Source organism: Bos indicus, chromosome 3 (assembly GCF_029378745.1).
Source record: "Bos indicus isolate NIAB-ARS_2022 breed Sahiwal x Tharparkar chromosome 3, NIAB-ARS_B.indTharparkar_mat_pri_1.0, whole genome shotgun sequence".
In the NCBI taxonomy this organism is placed as follows: domain Eukaryota; kingdom Metazoa; phylum Chordata; class Mammalia; order Artiodactyla; family Bovidae; genus Bos; species Bos indicus.
Window position 1 is genome coordinate 74,451,748 of NC_091762.1, and position 20,791 is coordinate 74,472,538.

Genomic DNA, 20,791 nt, shown 5'->3' on the forward strand with positions numbered 1-20,791 from the left:
AGAAAGAGAGAGAGAGGGAGAGAGAGAGAGAGAGGGAGAGAGAGAGAGAGAGAGAGAGGGAGAGAGAGAGAGGAGAGAGAGAGGAGAGAGAGAGAGAGAGAGGGAGGGAGGGAGGGAGGGAGGCTCTCTGCTGCCTCTGCATCCTCCTCCCACTGCACTTTGGCCCACGCCCACGGGCGCCCCGCCCCCCTCGGGCTTATAGCAGGCGCCCGGGCACCTCCGGACGCCTGGGAGCCGACGGCACGGCTGCCTGCTTGGCCTGGGAGCCCGGGCGCCGCCGCCTTAGTGGCGAAGTGAGGCGGCGGCTGCGCCCCGCATCATGGAGGGCAGCCTAGCTGCGACCCCAGCCCCAGCCCCGGTCACCACCGACAGCCGCCGCCTCCTGCGCCGGGTCTGCCGGCTCTCGTCGCAGTTCTCAAGGTGCCGTCCCTTCCTCACCTCCAAGGCAATATGAAGGCGACCCGAGACCACGCGAGCGCTCCTTTCTGTACGCGCTTCAACCACTCCGACCCGGGCATCTGGGCGGCCGAGCGCGCCGTTGAGGCGCCAAACAACCTCACGCTGCCCCCGGAACCCAGCGAGGACTGCGGCTCGGTGTCCGTAGCCTTTTCGATGACCATGATGATCACCGGGTTCGTGGGCAACGCGCTGGCCATAACGCTCGTGTCGAAGAGCTACAGGCGCCGGGAGGGCAAGCGCAAGAAGTCGTTCCTGCTGTGCATCGGCTGGCTGGCGCTCACCGACATGGTCGGGCAGCTGCTCACCAGCCCGGTGGTCATCGTCCTCTACCTGTCCCACCAGCGCTGGGAGCAGCTCGACCCGTCGGGGAGGTTATGCACCTTCTTCGGCCTGACCATGACTGTCTTTGGGCTCTCCTCGCTCTTCATTGCCAGCGCCATGGCCGTCGAGCGGGCTCTGGCCACCCGGGCGCCGCACTGGTACTCAAGCCACATGAAGACCAGCGTCACCCGCGCCGTGCTGCTAGGCGTATGGCTGGCCGTGCTCGCCTTCGCCCTGTTGCCGGTGCTGGGCGTAGGTCAGTATACTATCCAGTGGCCCGGGACTTGGTGCTTCATTAGCACCGGGCCTGGGGGCAACGGGACTAACTCCCGGCAAAACTGGGGCAACGTTTTCTTCGCTTCTGCCTTTGCCATACTGGGGCTCTCGGCGCTGGTGGTCACCTTCGCCTGCAACTTGGCCACCATTAAGGCCCTAGTGTCCCGCTGCAGGGCCAAGGCCACGGCGTCGCAGTCCAGCGCCCAGTGGGGCCGAATCACGACAGAGACGGCCATCCAGCTCATGGGGATCATGTGCGTGCTCTCGGTCTGCTGGTCGCCGTTGCTGGTAGGTAGTTCCAGGGCTTGGGGAGTTCGGGGTGGGCGCGTGCGCGCCGGCGGGCAGTGAAGACTTTGAGAAGTGACAGCACCTGCAGGGGCGTGTCTGCAAGCAGAGAACTTTGGAGAGGGCTCTACCTGCGCTGTCTTGGTCTCGGCTTCAGACAGAGCGTAGCTCCTCATTTACTTGCTGAGCACCTTCCAAGGGCAAGGCATCGCATTAGGCTCTGGCTGTGCACGCCTGGAGACCCCAGGGGTGCTCACATTCTAATCTGAGAGAGTAAGAAGATACCCACGTGTTCACTGCTGGTGCAGAAACTGGTTTCTCCCGGGAGTACTAGGAGCAGAATAGAATGGCGATGACAACTCTAGCCCGGTACTCTGGGTTTTCTCCTTATTTCAAATACCTCTCGCAAGTTGAGTCGATTTTCACTCTGCAGAAGTACTTTACCGGCGGCCCCCTACCCCGCAGACAGGCACAGCCTCTGAGCTAGTGCGCGTCCTCCCGCAGCAGCCGCCGCTCGCTTTGCTAGCAGGCAGACGCGAGGCAGGAGAGTGAAGGGGCTTCTCGCCCTCGGCCAGCCTCCGTCCTTTGAAATTGCGCTGCGCCCTCTAGGAAGTGCTAGAACCCACGGTCATCCCGTGGGCCCCGAGGCCTACTAACTCCCTCGTACCAGCTTTTGCTTGTCCTTGTGATCACTGCACGGGGCTGATGGCAAGGCTCTTTCTGGGATAGGACGTAGAGGTTTCTGCACTTACCAGCTCCTCACGGGGCCCACAGCCCGGGAGCAAGTGACGTTTCCACATTCTCCTTGTCTAACACCCGTTCTTACATCTTAGTTTCCAGGTTTTCTTCCGCAGTCCGTTTAGCTCGACATTTGGTGTAAGTGCTATTTACTAATTCCTGATGAATGGTTGCTTTTTTAGGCCCCCAGCAACCTGGCTCAGTAAATATTCCTGCAAGAGCGATCTGGTCATTGTGACAAGGTTACAACAGATGACATATCAGACCTAGAAACTTATTAGACAGTTGTGAAAACTCCTTGAATCTATGGCACAGTTTTCAGAAACCACCCACGTGTAGGGTTTTTGTTTTGTTTTGTTTTGTTTTTTCCTTTTTTCTTGTTTTCGTTTTTATCTGTATCTTGCAGCTTACGGAATCTTAGTTCCCCCACTAGGGATCCAACCGGTGTCTCCTGCATTGGAATTTTCATGGCAGGACCATAGAAGTCCGGAGCTTTTCTTTTTTTAATTGTGATAGAATACACATGAAAATTCCTATTAGTTTACATTAACATTGTCGTACACCATGTACAATTTTAAAATCTTTGTACTTTTTAACAAAACTGTAGTTCCTTTTCTCCTCTCACCCAACCCCACCCCACCCCCACCACTCCTGCATTTGACAACACCGATATTCCAGAATACTCTTGTTTAATTGTGTAGTAAATATATTTAGAGCAGGAGTCTTGGCTTAGAATCGATCATAGGTGGTGACAAGGAGAGTTATGTTGGGACCTCATAGCCCACAAATCTCTGTAAGGTTTCAGTTCTGCATTCCAGAAGCTAGAAGTCAGGCTGATGTCATCACCGTGGCTTATCAAAGCCAGCACCAATTTTAGACATATTTACTTCTACTGTGTGTAGGTAGCCAAATAGAAGAAAAAAAGAATTCTAAATAATAAGCACTTTACGATAATTGATAGTTAATGTAGCTTTAAAGGCAAATAGAGTATTTGAATTTTTCACAACAGTCATTTGAGTCCCACATATTTGAGTTCTATCACACTTTTTATATGTGTGCTCTATGTATCCAAGGAAAAAGGTAAATCATATGAATAAAATGCTTACTCATACAGTTAACCAGACTTATAGTTGTTGCTTTCTTTTTAAGTAGAAGAGAAAATAAGCAGTGTGTTTTTTATTTCAAAACTGTGCTTCTAATATGATGGGCACAGTGGCCTTATGAAGACTTTAGATCAGTTCTGAAAACTGAAACCTGGGATGACCAAACTCACTCTTAAGAAACCCTGTATTTGGAATTCATCTTAATTTCAATTAATATTTGCATATAAACTTCATTGGTTTGCAGCATTTTATCAAAGTTTATTGGGTCAGTTCTCATAAAAACATTAAACAAATTCAACATGTGATCATATCAAAGACAAGAAATTCGTGGTTTTCAAAATAGGTATTTTTTTAACTAAAGGAATTATTCTGTCTTCTGTTTTGTGTACCACTGAAGTTAAATCTCCAAATATCTTCAGAAAGATCTGCAATACAAAGTTGGAATTATTTCAAAGGAAATAAAATGGCAAAACTGCTCTCTTAAAAGCTTAGGGAATTGTAAGAATGAAAACACTAGAATTTAGTGAACTGAATTTTTAGTGTATTAATGCTGAAATGAGAGGGTTTTTTAAAAAATATGTTTTTCCTAATTATAAAATATAGATTCTCTGTTAGCTTTAAAAAAAAAAAATGGGCAAAGGGTACTAATCTAATTATTCAAAATTCTTACTTAAAAGGATTCGGAGTGTATCTTATCTTGGAGGACTAACGTGATGATAATAATGTTCAGTTGTCACTGCTGAAAACCTTAGCAGAGAATAGATACCATAATAAGAAAACATCCCAACTGCTGCAAATTCCTGCTGTGTAAATAGGAGCTGTTGCTCAGTTTATCTGGTTTAAATAGAGGTTTATCTATGGTGCAAACAAAAGCTTTTAAACTTTTTCCTCCAGAAGCTATACAATAGAAAATCTGAAATTAAGTGAGAATACAGTGGGAAGTGATGTCACCATTGATAGATGACCTACACTTCTTAGTCAATATAAAGCATCAAATTCTGTTGAAATCAGTCAATTGGCTCAGCAGTGCAATCTGTTTGACTTATTATCATTAGATGTTTTTATGAACTACGATCACCAAATAGTCCAGTTTTTTGACATGATAGCCAGGTTTCCAGAAGCAGGAATAACCCAAGGCTGTTGTTCAGAGGAAGCCATGACGACAGTTTGTACTTTTGTACACCTGGTGCTCCTCAAACAGGTACAACAGCTACAATACTAATACTGTAAGGGACTAATACTGTAGCCATCTTAAAAATAGTAGACGAAAAGCTATCTACACTATGAAAAGAGATAATGAGGAACAGAGTTTCTCATCCACAACTTGGGAACTGTATAAAAGCAGCCTTAGGCACTTTGCCTTTAATCTTGAACCAGCAAATTCCCTGCTCAATAGCCACAGATGTGGGCAGAGATGCTTTAACTCAAGGAGATATTTTTGCAACATAGATGTAGTGTTTTTTAAGGTTAAGGAATCACTGACATTTTTTGACATAGAAAATTTGCCTTAAATGCACTACATGTGATAAATAGATGCAATAGGTTATTTTACAGAAGTAATGGTGTTTTATAGTGTTATAAAAATAACAATATTAGAATATTGTTAAGAATATTAGAACCAGATTTCTAATTCAAGATATTTGACTCTAAGTTTATTTTTAATCTTTTTTCTGTTGTATTGATTTGTTTGTTTGACTTAGCTAAAAGCCAGCAATTCTAGTGCTAATCATAGTACTGGGGAAATTATATATCCTTTTAAAATGCAAAAGTAGAGCTAATAGTTATCTAAGGTCTTTTTCCATGTGTTATGCTCAGTTTCTCTTATTTGGGAGAATCATGGTTTAAAGACACAGAATGAAAAATTTGAGAAGGAGACTTCTTGGTCAATTGTACTTTTGTAAGAATGGGGTTTCCAGTAGTCATGAATGGATGTGAGAGTTGGACTGTAAAGAAAGGGGGCAGTGCCAAAGAATTGATGCTTTTGAACTGTGGTGTTGGAGAAGACTCTTGAGAGTCCCTTGGACTGCAAGGAGATCCAACCAGTCAATCCTAAAGGAAATCAGTCCTGAATATTCATTGGAAGGACTGAGGCTGAAGCTGAAACTCCAGTACTTTGGCTACCTGATGAGAACTGACTCATTGGAAAAGACCCTGATGCTGGGAAAGATTGAAGGCAGGAAGAGAAGGGGATGATAGAGGATGAGATGGGTGGCATCACCGACTCGATGGACATGAGTTTGAACTAGCTCCAGGAGTTGGTGAAGGACAGGGAAGCCTGGTGTGCTGCAGTCCATGGGGTCACTAAAAATCAGACATGACTGAGTAACTGATCTGAACTAAAGAGTGGGGGCTTCTGAGTGACTTGGGCTTTTGGACACTTATACGTAAGGAGATAGCAGATTATCTAAGTGATATATCCAGAAGCAAATATAACTTGAAGATTAATGAGATAAATCAGGGCTTAAAATGTAGGTTTTTGTACCTTGAGTTTATTAAAGAGAGCCAAGAATTAAACAAATTCTTAAGCCATCTTATTTGAAGACATTCAGATGGTCTAGAGTTGTAGCATACATGTGACTCATTGGACTTTCTCCTTTGAAAAATCTGTAAAGGTCAATAACTCAATTATGAAAGTTTCCATAGGATCATTTTTCTGGGAATTACACTCAGGAATATCCACTATAGGCATTTGTAACAGAGGATGATTGATGATTTGTCTAGGGGAGCTGAGAGGTGGTAGTGAGAGGTACTGGGTGTCATGTTCAATTTTCAGTCCTTGCCTTGCAGAGCTAGAAAGCAGGGAGAGAAGTTCTCCTTCAAACTCCTCACATATGGGTAGCACTTTTATAGTCCACCAGTGTGGCAATGGCACCCCACTCCAGTACTCTTGCCTGGAAAATCCCATGGACAGAGGAGCCTGGTGGGCTGCAGTCCATGGGGTCGCTGAGAGTCGGACATGACTGAGCGGCTTCACTTTCGCTTTCCACTTTCATGCATTGGAGAAGGAAATGGCAACCCACTCCAGTGTTCTTGCCTGGAGAATCCCAGGGATGGGGGAGCCTGGTGGGCTGCCGTCTATGGGGTCGCACAGAGTCGGACACGACTGAAGCGACTTAGCAGCAGCAGCAGCAGTGTTCTACATGCATCTCTTTCACACTTGGAAACTCTTGGAATCTACAACTGTAGCATGTCATATTCTGAATCCCTCTTTTCCCTCAATTCCTTATCATAGAAGTAAATAAGTGGTTTGTATTTCAATTCCTGCCTTGCTTCTTGAGAATGATTAGATGGCCTCTTAAGTCCTTCTTTTCCCTAGAAAAATTCTAATTTTCAGAGATTAATGAGGGTAACCCAAGAAGGGACCTTATTTTTCTTGGGGTTCCTCTTATATCTTGTCTCCTTGTTTATTTTATGGTAAACATAGTAATTCATCCTTACACAGAAATGACAATTGGACAGTGTGTGACTTTTTTAAATGAGAGGGATGCACACTCACGCATGTGTGCACACATATGCACACATATACACACATGCGGAAATAACACTGTGGAGTAGTGACTCTGCTCCCTTTATTCGGAACACTTTGGTCTCCATTTTCCAACTTTACACCTCACCCCTCAGCCATTCAGGACAGCTGCCAAGCAGTCACTGTCTTGGATTGGCTAAGGTCCCAAGTTAGCAGTGACTTTGTTAGAGGAACCTTCCTTGAGCCTCTTTAGGCTTGGTTGGGTGCTCTAGCTGTTTGGTCCCACAACACTTACCTTGCAGATCCGGTGTCTTGATCTGAGTCACACTTTACTGAACATTCTGGTTAACTGACCTCCTGAGGGCAGATATAGTAACTACCAGTAAATTGTTCTTTTCCTAGGAACTATCATGATGACCAGCCATACACAATATGTCCAGTACAAGCCTATTGAGTGAATATCTGAGCACATAAATTAGAAGACAGGTTCTTGTCCCAGTGACATAACACAATCCTCTGTGTGACCTTAAACGGCTTGCTTGATATCTTTGTGAACACTTTTCTTTTTTTCCTGTAAAATAGGAATAAAAACACCAACTCAACTTATTTCACAAGATTGTAATAAAAAGCAAAATAAATGTATGTGAAAATAGTTGAGACTATTTCTTCCATATTAAGAATACTACTGTGATGTTTTATAGATGACAATGTTGACTTCTTGTCTTCAGATAGACCTTTCTCCCAGGAAACTGGAGAAAAGAGAGACGTGATGTTTCACAGCTTGATTAGTTATAATTAATTGGTGGGGAAATGTGGTGGAGAATGTAACTTTTCAGAAAAAAATTAAGAAAACGGGCAAATAAATATTGTAAGATAAATATTTGTAAATCTTTGCAAGGTATAGTAATTCATCCCTGCTCCCTGCCTCCGTCACCATCACCATTCTCTCAGCTCTGGGATGCTTTCCCCCTCACAACTGCCAGTTAACTCTCTAAACCTAAAACATGCTGGATTCCACCTCCCCTTCCTTTGAACTTGGAGGAGTACCCACCACCTCATGCTCTGAAGACCTCTGTCTAGAATATGTCCCTTATCTTTCCAGTCAGGGACTCCATGTGCTCAGACCTGTCCTCATGTAAATGAGTTGAATTAACTGTGCATTTAGTTGCTATCCTAGGTCAAATCATTCTGCAGACCTCTTAAGGCTAGAGCCTGTGCCTTGGTTGTCCTCATCTCTTCACAGGTGATCCAGTGTTGGGGCTGCACAGATTCTCCACCACTGACCCATAGTCCAGAACTGAGTTTACATGAGCCTTAAATCAGACCAAAGCATGAGAAACACACAGTTGTAAACTGCCTCACAGTTAGTCTAGGTCCTGACAAGGCATTAATATTATTTGTAGTCTGCAAATAACACAAAGTGTAATTTTCCCATCCAGTAACCCTCCTAGAATTCTCTTGGGCATCATTTATAAGGAGAACATTTCAGCATCTGGTCTAGTCACCTATTCAAAATCAGTATTTTATTTTACCCTTGCTGATTTTTATGATAGGTGTTTGAGGACTATAAACCTAAACATGAAAGATGGTGGCAGAGATAGAAGAGGAAGCTTGATTTTTCTCACTTTAATTCTGTTGAAAAGAAATTAGGTACTAATTTAGGTAAGAGTCATATCATATAGTGAAGTGAAAGTCGCTCAGTCATGTCCAACTCTTTGTGACCCCATGGACTATACAGTCCATAGAATTCTCTAGGCCAGAATACTGTAGTGGGTAGTCTTTCCCTTCTCCAGGGGATGTTCTCAACCCAGGGATCAAACCCAGGTCTCATGCACTGCAGGCAGATTCTTTACCAGCTGAGCCACAAGGGAACCCCAAGAGTCATATCATGTAAGTACAGGATAAATTTTACACCGAACAAGATTTTTACAAATATTGGTAATACAAAGACAGAAGGTCAAGTTGGAGCTGGAAGTATACTTATTTTAAGCAACTTTTTTAGTTAAAAAAAAAAAAAAATATATATATATATATATATATATATATATATTTGACTGTGGTAGATCTTAGTTGTGGCATGTGGGATCTAGTTCCCTAAACAGGAATGGAACCTGGACCCCCTGGATAGGGAGCACAGAGTCTTAGCCACAGGGTCACCAGGGAAGTTTCCTATTTTAAGCAATTATTGATCTAATAAAAATCAAATATAATTTTAAGAACGTACTTTTCACTAATCCTTTATTTCCTTTAAGTAGATTTGATCTTTTTGTTCCTCTTTCTGAATATTCAGTATGTTATTTTCTGTGCTTGAGAACATGCTGCTGTTGGTATGACTCATGAGCATTTGGAAAAAGAAGTATGCTGTTAATGCTGAAAATACTGAAAGAGAGATTCTAAAAAATACGGTGTGTTTTGAAGAATTCACCAGTCCAATAAAATGGAGCTTTCATTGTGGTCTTGATATACGAAATTTCCCTGATAACGTTCTACCACTTTGGGTCAAGTAGAGCACACACATCCACATTTCCCTAATTAATCCAGTGCCTTGGCAGTCAATGGCACAAACAGCAGTCAGTGATTAAGTGACCTCTGCCTCTGTTTCATAAGAACAAGAGAAAGCTATTGAAAAGCAGATGGAAGGTAGAGAGAGCAAAAGGCACAGAGCCCGCGGTTCTCGTCTTGGCTTTTCTACCAAAGGATAAAAGTCATCCTATCTTTCTGGTTTTCCCTTTCCTCGTGAGTAAAATAAAAACACTTATCACTCTAACCTTGTTTTCCGTTCTGACTTCCTGTGGCTCAAAATAGATAAAATCATCCCTTTTAGACATACCATATTAGGTATGTGGGGGGAAATACCCAAAAACGTCTTAAGAATCATAGAAATGTATACAAATGAACAGAATAGATCATGCATTCTGTTATATAATTATTCTGTAAACATGTATTGAGTGCTTGCTTCATGTCTGCCTCTCTGGTGATACAGTGATGATAGGGTAAGGTTGAAGATATTGAGCAGTTACCTGGCTCTAAGGGGCAGTCTTCATGTCATGTTCCACGTGAAGGACAGTCCTTGTGGAGCCGGGTGCCATCTGTGCTGTACTTGGTAGCCCTGAGTGTAAGCCAAACAGACATGCTAGCTTCTTCCATGAAACTTTCAATCTACTAAGGTAGACCCACAGAGAATAAACCATTGATCCAGTAAACAGATGTAACCAGTCTGGTGGGTCATCACCCTGGTTGCCTTTCTGCCACATGGTGCAGCTGCTGCAGGTTGATCTTGTCTGGGCTGAAGGGCAGTGCTGGTCCACTGGCACCGTGAAGCCCTCATGGAGCATGTCCCTGCCCAGGCTGCAGTGGGTCTGTGCTTGGGCGCCATTGTTAGGAATCACATTCATTCACACCCTCTAACTTCAGCCATGAAGCTCAGCAGCAATTTTCTGAAGCACAACCACTGTACTAGAATTAAGGACACAGAGAGCGGCTGGCCCCTGGCCACATACTGCCTGGAACCTCCTTCTGGGGTCCTTAGAGTCTGGGTTGTACTCAGATGACTTTCTCACAAGTTTGTCTTTCTCTTCCAGTAAATTTTCTTTTAAGACATTCCATGTCTTCTCCCTCTACTGAATGCAGCCAAAGTTGCTCTCTACTAAGTTTCTTGGCTTCAGATAGTGGGAGAGGAGGTTAGATTTCTCTGCTTTTTTTTTTTTCTCCCAGAAAATATGATAAATATGATGGTCTACTTCTTCCCAGGTAACCAGCAATTTATACCGGGGGTGTTGTATGGATTTCCTTTGTTGTACCACACAACTCTCTGCTATGAAAACCAACTCAGTCAACATTTACCAAAGTGAATGTTTCTTATTTCTGTAATACCTGCTCCAATGTGACTTGCTCTGCCCACCTGAACAGGGAAGAGCAGGGCAGCTTCTGGCATCCCCCTACATACATCATGAAAACAATGCATGTGTGTATGGAGTCACTTCAGTTGTGTCTAGCTCTTTGCGACTCTGTGGACTATAGTCCTCTAGGCTCTTCTGCCCGTGGAATTTTCTAGGCAAGAATACTGGAGTAGGTTGCCATTTCCTTCTCCAGGGAATCTTCCCAAACCAGGGATCAAACTGGTATCTCTTCTGTCACCTGCATTTGCAGGCAGGTTCTTCACCACTGCGCCACCTGGGAAGCCCACATTAAAACAATGGACGTGTTATAAAGGCAAGAAAAAGGTGCTTTGGCAAAGTGTCAAGGAGGACCTTCTTTTGATGCATTGGTGAATGTGTGGGTGGTTAAAGAGGATCTCCCTAAGAAGACATCATTTATGGGGAATCTTGAAAGTTGGTACATTGAGGAAGAAAGAGCAACTTGTGAAACTCTCAGTGTAGCAAAGAGCTGGAAGCATTTGAGGAACTTAAAGAGTGCCAGAGTGGTACATTAGCATGAATAAAAGGAACAGTAGCTTTAAGGTAAAGCTAGGAAGGGAGGCAGGGCCAGACCATGCAGAACCTTGTCATTTTTGTTTGGGAGTTTATAGATTTTTTCTTAAGTATCTTGGAAAACAACTAGCTTTGAGTGAGGGAGTGATTTGATCTGCTTTGTGTATTAAGAAGATTCAGGCTGCCTTATGAATTAGAAAAGATATCAGAGCCCTTGAGTTCTGAGCTCAGATGGAGATGTAGAGACATTAATTTAAAAAAAATTTTTTTCCTTAAGTGTTGCTTTAAAAGGAGAGACAAAGCTTGGCATAGAATTGACAGTGGGAGTGGAAGTCTGTGCAGAAGCACAGGGAAAAATTGAGCCAGGTGTGCTAGGATTGGTAAGCAAATATGTTTTGGTTGAAGTGTTTGAGAATGTCAAGAAATATTATGAGTCAAGTAAGGACTGAGGAGTAAAGAAGGAAGGAGTGCATTGGTAGATTGCCTTGAAGATTAGAAATAGGAATTTGCATTTCATCTTGGGCAAGTTGTATTGCTTGTCTGTACTTCTGTTCCATATTTGTAAAAGAAGAGGGTTGACCTTATAAAATTTCTTGATTTATAAAGGGTCATTTAGTAAAATAACTCATCTAATGTTTGATCTATTTCTAGAATATTCTTGGTGAAATTTCTGTTTTGTTTGAATACCTTTACTTATTGGAAATTTATTGCTTTTTAAGGGGCACAAAGAATTTTCTTAGAGTTTCTTTCTCTCTCTCTCTTTCTCTCCCTTCCTGCCTCCTTCCCTCTCTTTCTTCCTTTCTCTTTTATGGTCAAACATAGTACTAATAATATATGTAAAACACTTAAACACCATATCACACTTAATAAGCACTTAATAACTGGGCTTCCCCAGTAGCTTAACAGTAAAAGAATCTGCCTGTGATGTAGGAGCTGCAGGACACACAGGTTCATTCCCTGGGTGGGGAAGATCCCCTGGAGGAGGGCATGGCAAACCACTCCAGTATGCTTGCCTGGAGAATCCCATGGACATAGAAGCCTGGCAGGCTATAGCATATAGGGTTGCCAAGAGTCAAATACGACTGAAGCAACAAAACATGTGTGTACACATGCATATTGGTTGAACTTAAGTGTTGCTAATTCTAGTTCTTGGTTTATGTGGAACAATACTAAATTTAATTAGAGATATCTTTTATGTTTCATGGAGAAGGAAATGTTAACCCACTCCAGTATCCTTGCCTGGAAAACCCCATGGACAGAAGAGCCTGGCAGGCTACAGTCCATGGGGTCACAAAGAGTCAGATACAGCTGAGCAACTTCACTTTCACTTTCGCTTCACTTTATTTTTAAAGTTATATGACACTATACTTCTCAATTAAGTATCAAGGAGTTCTACTAAATCACTGTAAATAAACAGTAAAATAACGTGAAATTATCTTGACAACGTCAGGGACAGGAGCCATGATGTATTAATTCATTTAAGTGACACTTACTATCAGTTGTGTGCAAGACACTGTACTATGACCTGATAGAGCAATGGCACAGTCCTTGTCCTTAAGGAATATGTTGTTTACTGAATGATTTCCTGGAGAAACTTGAGGTTGTGACTCAAAGAAGCAATATTATTTTTCTTTATCAATTATGAATATAGGAAAAAAAGTTGGGACCATTCAGAATTTATTTACCTATTCATGTGTTCAGTGATTGTTTACTGAGTACCTACTATGTGTCAGACACAGTTCTAGGTGCTGGAAATATAGCAATGAAATAAGCAGACTAGCTTCCTGCTCTCAGCAAACATGCATTCTAGGGGAAGGAGAAAGTCAATAAATTAGATGAGAAGTCAGATTGTGGTAAATACTGTTAAGAAAATAAAGCATGTGATGTGATAGAGGAAGACTGGGAAACTTTTGTAGATGGAAACATCAGAGAAAGGTGCCTCTTAAATGAGAGGTAATATTTAAGCTGATATCTGAGGGAAAGGAAAGAACCAGGTACGAGTGATCTCCAGGAAGAATATTCTAGGTCGAGGAAACAGCAAAGGCCCTCACTTGGTAAGCTCAAGGGGTAGAAAGAAGTCCTGTGTGGCTGAAGTGAGATGGGTGTGGAGAAAGTAAGAGTCGGTGAATTGAGGTAGAGACAGTGTTGAGGGCCAGATTGTGTGAGGCCCTGTGGATGAGTTTTGATACTATTTTAAGAAAACGCTAGAAGATTTGAAGCAAGGGGAGTGACATTATTGGATTTATGTCTTTAAAAGATTCTTCTTGAAGCTGTGTGAAGACTGAGTTGCAGAAGGGCCAGAGTGGGCGTAGGGAGACCAAGTAGAAGGTATTGAAACTGTCCTGATGGGGAACGATGACAGCTGAGGTTGGAGTGGAGAAGTGAATATATTCATACAGAGTGTTTTGGAGATAGACTTTACAAGACTTTCTGCAATTTCTCTAATCCTTGTTCTGTGTCTCTGACAGGAAATAAGGTCCCATCTTCCTCTCTGGGCCTCTGATAAGGAAATGGCTATCTGTCTACAAATGACTTTCCATCTAGTTCCTTAAGGTGGAAGTGACTACTCCAAGCTAGTAATGGGCAGATTTAGAATTAAGTTCTATCTAATGGGAGCTATTTTTTTATTCTGAGATGCAAATTGGAATAGTCAGAGAGAAAGGGAAATAAGCAAAGTTTGCTTGTGAAATAGTAGGATGTTATAAGACTCATCATCCCTGAAGAAGATCCAGACCAAGCTAAAGCAAGCTAGTTTAAGGGGGAAAAAGGGAAGGGGGAGGTGGATTTCTTGGTTCATATAAATTGCTGGTGGTGCCAAGAGTGGAGGTGACCCTGTGGAAGACAAAGCCAGGACTCTCTGTATCTTTCACTTTGACTTCTTGCCTGTGTCAGAATCTCCAATTCAGGCTCTGTTTCTAAGGAACTAACCTTGGACATACTCTTGCAGCTCACTGGCCAGGTTCCATGTACTTTTGGTACATAGGTTTATATTTACAGTCTGCATGAAAGGGTTTGATTTTGCTATTTAAAATAATTTTTAAATTAGCTTTATTTCTGGTTGTCCTGGGTCTGTGTAGTTGCACGGGCTTTTCTCTAGTTGTGGTGAGCAGAGACTGCTCTCTAGTTGCCGTGCGCAGGCCTCTCATTGTGATGGCTTCTCTTGTTGCAGAACACAGGCTCTGGGGCACATGGGCTCAGAAGTTGCAGCTCTCGGGCTGTAGAGCTCAGACTTAATAGTTGTGGCGCACAGGCTTAGCCACTCCACGTCATGTGGGATCTTCTCTTCCCTGATCAGGCATTGAACCCATGTCTCCCGCATTGGCAGGTTGTTTCTCCACCACTGAGCCACCAGGGAAGCCTTAATTTTGCTTTTATAGCAATACAGTATTTCAGTGACTATGAAGCACTGTTTCAACAAAATTTTTCCTCCCTCCCTCCTTTTTCTTTGCTATTTATTTATTTAGCAAATATAAGAAAGAGTTATATGCCACATAAAGTTTCAGGACTCCACTTCATCTTCAAAGACATTGTGAGTTTTGTTAAATTACAATTAAGGATTTAGACTTAGAGAATTGTCCAGAAGTGAGTTGGGTATAGCTTGAGGTTTCCAGTGGGACAGAAGTAGGTATATAAGTTTCTGAAAGCTCACAAGTACGCCATCAACACTACAGAGAGGCAACAAGAAAAGGAAAAAAGAAATTTTTCTTGATTTTCCCATAAAGGATGAATTGCAGTCTGGGTTTGATGCTAACCTGTCAACTTTCGGTATAAACTATTGGATATACTAATGACCAACATTCTGGGTGGCATATTTTTGAATTCATTTAATGGTAATAATTTTCTCAAGTATAGATTAAGGATTTTCCTGGATCCACAAGATAAATTTCTTAACTTCTTCAATTTTGTTCTATAAAAAATATTAGGGGATGTCTTGATTTTTTTTCCTCTTGCATCTATTTCTTATTAAATCGTGTTGTAGGTCAATTTCAGGAAGCATGAGAATACCCTCTGACTTCAGAGCTCTAGTCTTCTCCTTCAACTTAATATTTGGTCACAAACAATAGAGTCTAACACTAAACACAAAGGGCATATGTGAAAAAGGATACTGGGGGCTCACAGTGTCCATAGAAAGCTGGCAGCTTTGGAAGATAGGCAGGACACAGGCTGTTCTAAATGCTGAGCCATCAGGCCAAGATCCTACTGCAAAACAGTTTCTGTTGCTCTTTGTGTCCTGGGAGCAAACCTGACTGCTTTAGCTTGGGTTTTTTGCCTCCTGGCCAAATAAAGATGTTACTAGAAGAAGGATCAGGCAACTGCAGCAACTTGTTTTGAAGTAGGACCTGTTAGTGAGAGGTAAGTGCTAGGATTTCTCTCCCACCTAGAATACATCGGAGAAGGCAATGGCAACCCACTCCAGTACTCTTGCCTGGAAAGTCCCATGGATGGAGGAGCCTGGTGGGCTGCAGTCCATGGGGTCTCGAAGAGTCGGACATGACTGAACGACTTTGCTTTCACTTTTCTCTTTCATGCATTGGAGAAGGAAATGGCAACCCACTCCAGTGTTCTTGCCTGGAGAATCCCAGGGATGGGGGAGCCTGGTGGGCTGCCATCTATGGGGTCGCACAGAGTCAGACACGACTGAAACCACTTAGCAGCAGAATACATAGAAAAAGTTTTTCAAAATTGGGGTATTCATAACAAAAATGAGGGTTCGTTTTAACATCTAAATCATCCTTAGAAACATTTTGATAGTAAAGTTGTATTTTTTAAGTCCTGTGTGTGTGTGTTCATGTCACTTATTGAGGAGTTAGAATGGCAGTGAAACTAATGGAGAGGAAGTTGAAAAGATCCACAAAACAAAGGACATACTTATTGAAAGCCTACTACATGCAAGCACCTGCTGCTGCTGCTGCTGCATCGCTTCAGTCGTGTCTGACTCTGTGCGACCACATAGACGGTAGCCCACCAGGCTCCCCCGTCCCTGGGATTCTCCAGGCAAGAAGACTGGAGTGGGTTGCCATTTCCTTCTCCAATGCATGAAAGTGAAAAGTGAAAGTGAAGTCGTGTCCAACTCCTAGCGACCCCATGGACTGCAGCCCACTAGGCTCCTCCATCCATGGGATTTTCCAGGCAAGAGTACTGGAGTGGGGTGCCATTGCCTTCTCCTGCAAGCACTTGAGAATTACTTTATTATCTAATTTAATTTGCACAAGTTTATCAGTTTGGTATTTTTTTATCCCCATCTTTCAGTTGTACAAACTATACTTTAAACAATCAGAAACCTTTCCCCAGTCCTACCCCTAGAAATTAGTAGAAGTTAAATTTTTTTATGCTGTTATAATCTCTTTCACATTCATTGTCTCTTCTTATTAGCCTACTGGTGGCTCAAATGGTAAAGAATCTGCCTGCAGTGGAGCAGACCTGTATTCAGTCCCTGGGTCAGAAAGATCTCCTAGAGAAGGAAATGGCTACCCACTCCAGTAGTCTTGCCTGGAAATTTCCATGGACAGAGGAGCCTGTCAGGGTACAGTCCATGGGATCGCAAAGAGTCAGACACGACAGGACTGAACAACTAACACACAAAATATTTTCAGGTTACTTCACTGAAAATGTCACACACAAAAAGAACAGATTGATTGAGAATGGTCAATGATCATGGAAACTGTCTGGGTCACATAATTATAGTGATTAAAGGTTTCCTGCAATATCTTTGTTGATTCATTAATTGATTGCCCTTCTTAAGAGCTTGGGTTTCTAGAGAACATACTGTGAAAATCCCCGTGGAAGTGACAAGAATTTTGATCTATAGCAAACTGTTAAAGGATTCCATTCAACACAGCGCCTACAATTTAGGAGGCTTTTTCTGTAAAGGGGCAGCATCAATTTCATCTGGTTCCTTCTGTCTCTTCAGATTTAGAAAACTCACATACATTGGTAAAGTTTTACTAGGCAAACATTTTTCAGCTAGTACAATTCACAAATATTATTCTTTTTACTAAACTATTTATAAAACAAATAAAACTGTTTATTGAGTTCTCTTTGCTTAGCGGGAAAGTGTTTGACTACAGTCAAAATTAGAAAATTTGTTTTGACAGTTTCAAAACTTCTAGCATAATACAATGCAATTGGGATTCTTGCAAACCTGCTTTTATCTGTTCCCTGCCTCCCCCCCCTTATAATTATAGAGAAGAAAAAGAGGCCTACTGAACCTCAGTGTGTTCACAGTGATTCTATAATATGGAATTCAGGCATTTTTCCATCTAGCACTCTCTCACCCAGATTCAAAGGCTTCAGATTCCTTAGTTTAATCCTAAAAATCTTGGATTTGGCCATGTTTACCACGCATTTTCCATTCCTCCCCCAGCGTCCCTACTGTTAGTTGTAGAAATCAATCTGTAGTTCCTAGAATAACTCGCAGAATTACACATTTAGAAGTGTGACCTCCATATTGCAAACCTCTCCAGAAACTTCTGCTATTTTGGGGGAAAGTGAAAGTGAAAGTCACTCAGTCGTGTCCAATTCTTTGTGACACCATGGACTATATACACTCCATGAAATTCTCCAGGCCAGAATACTGGAGTAGGTAGCCTTTCCCTCTCCAGAGGATCTTCCCAACCCAGGTCTCCTGCATTGGTGGGGGGATTCTTTACCAGCTGAGCCACAAGGGAAACCCCTATTTTAGAGGAGGTGTGTGCTAAGTCACTTCAGTCATGTCAGACTCTTTTTGACCCCATGGACTGTAGCCTGCCAGGCTCCTCTGTCCATGGGGTTCTCCAGGCAAGAATACTGAAGTGGGTTGCCATGCCCTTCTCCAGGGGATCTTCCCAACCTAGGGATGGAACCCTTGTCTCATGTCTCCTGCACTGACAGGCAGTTTTTGTTTTTGTTTTTCCATCACATCCTAGATTTATTACAACTGGCCTGCAGGCAAGAGGAGAGAACTATTACATTGACACTTAAGTTCTATGGATACATCTTAAATAGAGGGAGAATTCAACCAAGAATACAGGATAAGCTATTCCCAAGCTCCAGGAAGCAGTCATGTGACTGAGCTGCATTTTTTACAGACAAATAAGGCAGTAGCCCTTCACATCAATTTTCGGACAGTTTTTATACAATATGCTTCTGTGGTACAGGAGAGAAATAATCAGAGCTCACAATGTAGTTTTTACACTATTGTCACAGTGTGTGAACACTGTACACCCTTTTGTTTTCAAAAGATACATTGTAATAAACTTCTTGCCCTTGAGTTTATAGTTTGTAATAATCTATGATTAATACACTATAATTGCCTTTTTTATGTGGTCCTCCACATGAGAGAATGGTCAGATCAGCTCCTGGACAGTCAGCACTGTGTTCCTCTCCATCTGCATATGGCAAAGTGACCCCACGAGGAGCCAGACAGAAGGGTGACTGTGGAGATCCGGAGCCCTCCTGCGTCCCCGGGAGCCGTGGGGGCCTGGGTGAGTGGGGGTGGGAGGGTGATAGCTTGGCTGGTCGGGGCTTCCCCTCCAAGGCTGGGAAGTCTGGGGTTTCGATACCACCGGGGAGAAAACAGGAAGACCAGGTGAGTGGACCAACGCGAGAAACCACTGGTGAATTCTGAAATTGACGGGATGTAACTGTGAACAGCACCATTCTCCCTTAACAGTGTCTGTGACTGTCACCTGGGAGGAGACACAGCGACACTCACCGCTGATGGTTCGTCGCGGCATCTGCTGCGTCTCAGACCTCACCCGCTTTATGGTCGGGTGGGCATGAGCCGCTCACGGTGCTGCTGGACACACTTGACCGTCACACGGTCGCTGAACTCCAGGGTGGCCAGTGGGAGACCATGGAGACCCAGCTCACAGGGAAGGGAGGAAGAATACTAAAGTGGGTTGCCATGCCCTTCTCCAGGCAATCTTCCTGACCTAGGGATCAAACCCTTGTCTCATGTCTCCAGCACAGACAGGCAGGTTTATTTTTTACCACTGTGCCACCTGGGAAGCCCATTTTAGAAGACAGAGCTTTTCTGATCCTTGAGACTGGTTCTATACTCCATATGCCCTGCTTCTATACTCCATAGGCATGCACATACCCTTTTCATTTAATTCTGTACAGTTATGTTTACAGTTGTCATAATATTTATTATGACAATAAGGATGATTGCCCACAGTAGACAAATGCTTACTTCACAATAGGCACTGAGCTAAGCATTTTGTAGACATAATCTCATTTTCTTCTGTCAACAACTCTACAAGGGTATAGTGTTATCTCTTTTTTCAGATGTTATCTCTTTTTTGAGATGTGAAGTAACTTTACTAGGGTCACAAAGTTAATGAACAGTGGAGATGACCCTCAAATCCAGATTTGTCTAGCTTTATAGCCTGTGTAATGAACTGCTAAATTAAATGGCCTCCCTCTTGTTAATATCCATGTATTTGTCTGATTCACTGTAAACTGCTAAAGAGCAAAGACCTTACCATATTTGTCTATGAATCTTCCTGGCCCGTAACAGCCACTCAATGAATGATTGTGGAATGAGTGAATGAAGAAACGAAATTGTAGTAAACTGGAGGGGACATGAGATTTAGGATCAGAAAATTAATTTAGAATCAGAAAATCATAAGTTTAGCCCTAAGTTTTACATATATTACATGGTTTATAAAGTTCACATAAACTGTTCAAGGCAGGAGACATTTATCTTTTTATTTTTTTTCTTTGCTGGGTAAGCAACTTGCTTTAAGATCCACAGTTGGTAAATGGTATTGAGCAAATCAAGCCCAAATGTTTTTTATTCCAAAACCACCAAGGAGCTTTGGAATGCAGCTTGAGTCTAATGAATGATGGTACTAATTTAAACAGTAAAACTGTGAGCATTATATTAAAAAAAAATTACGCCTTTCCCTTTATTTTTAGCTTTTATTGTTTCTACGTTGTTGTTAATAATAAAAATTCTTATAAAGACTGAAAACAGTAAGAATGGGAGACACAGCATTGTTTGTGTAAAACAAGAGAGAAATTAATTAGAAGCTGTGGGTATATGCAGTGGAAAACAGCTGCTCTAATGCCTAGTATCCAAAGAAGAGAAAAACAAAAAGGATGTTTCGGAAGGTGCCCTGCGGATAACAATTAAACAGTGAGGAATTTTAGCAACAATAGGGAAACAGTAAAACTAACAAAGGCAGGGAGAAACAATGCTTCAAAAGATGCCAAAAAATTTCAGTCCATCAGTGTTGCCCTCAGTTGTTATTAGAGATGGTATAAGGTGGTATTATTAGAGATGATATAATATTCTTCAGAATAAAGAACGTAATTACAAATCTAGGGTTGGGACAGCCTTCAGAGTTGATTAATCCAGAAGCTCAGCACTGTAATCAAGAGAGCTTGCCTCTTCTTACACAGTCTACAGTTTTGGCCTCATCCTGTGTGTGGCTTGTTCCCCTCGGGTAGTAGGCTGGTTGCTAGTACATGCTTCTTTGTTCATCTCTTGCAGGACAAAGAAGCTTTGTTTTGCTATGGCTCTCTCCTAAAAATGAAGAAACTTTTCCTGGGATGTCCCTGGGGAGCTTCTTCTTAGAACTTATTGCCTAGTATGGGGTCATACCATCATCTTTGATCCAGACATTTCCAGCAGCTAGGGATGAGTCAGCCTTGAAGCACTTAGGCGCCAATGAAAATAGGTGTTCTGGTGAGAAGGGGAGATGGGAGAATGGAGAAAGGCAAAAATG

General features: G+C 42.6%; 1 protein-coding gene across 9 annotated transcripts in view; it reads left to right on the forward strand.

Annotated features, from left to right (window-relative positions):
• Positions 1–206: 206 nt before the first annotated feature.
• PTGER3 (prostaglandin E receptor 3) overlaps positions 207–20,791 on the forward strand; it is a 228,547-nt gene continuing 207,962 nt past the window's right edge. For 7 of the 9 annotated variants that reach the window (XM_070786321.1, XM_019957269.2, XM_070786322.1 and 4 more), the window contains exon 1: positions 207–1,344. In XM_070786321.1, the coding sequence (XP_070642422.1) occupies positions 451–1,344 (894 nt within the window). In that variant the 5' untranslated portion in view covers positions 207–450. Of the gene's footprint in view, positions 1,345–18,398; positions 18,542–20,791 lie in introns of all 9 variants that reach the window. The other 2 variants (XR_011565840.1, XM_019957271.2) reach the window with 2 other exon arrangements.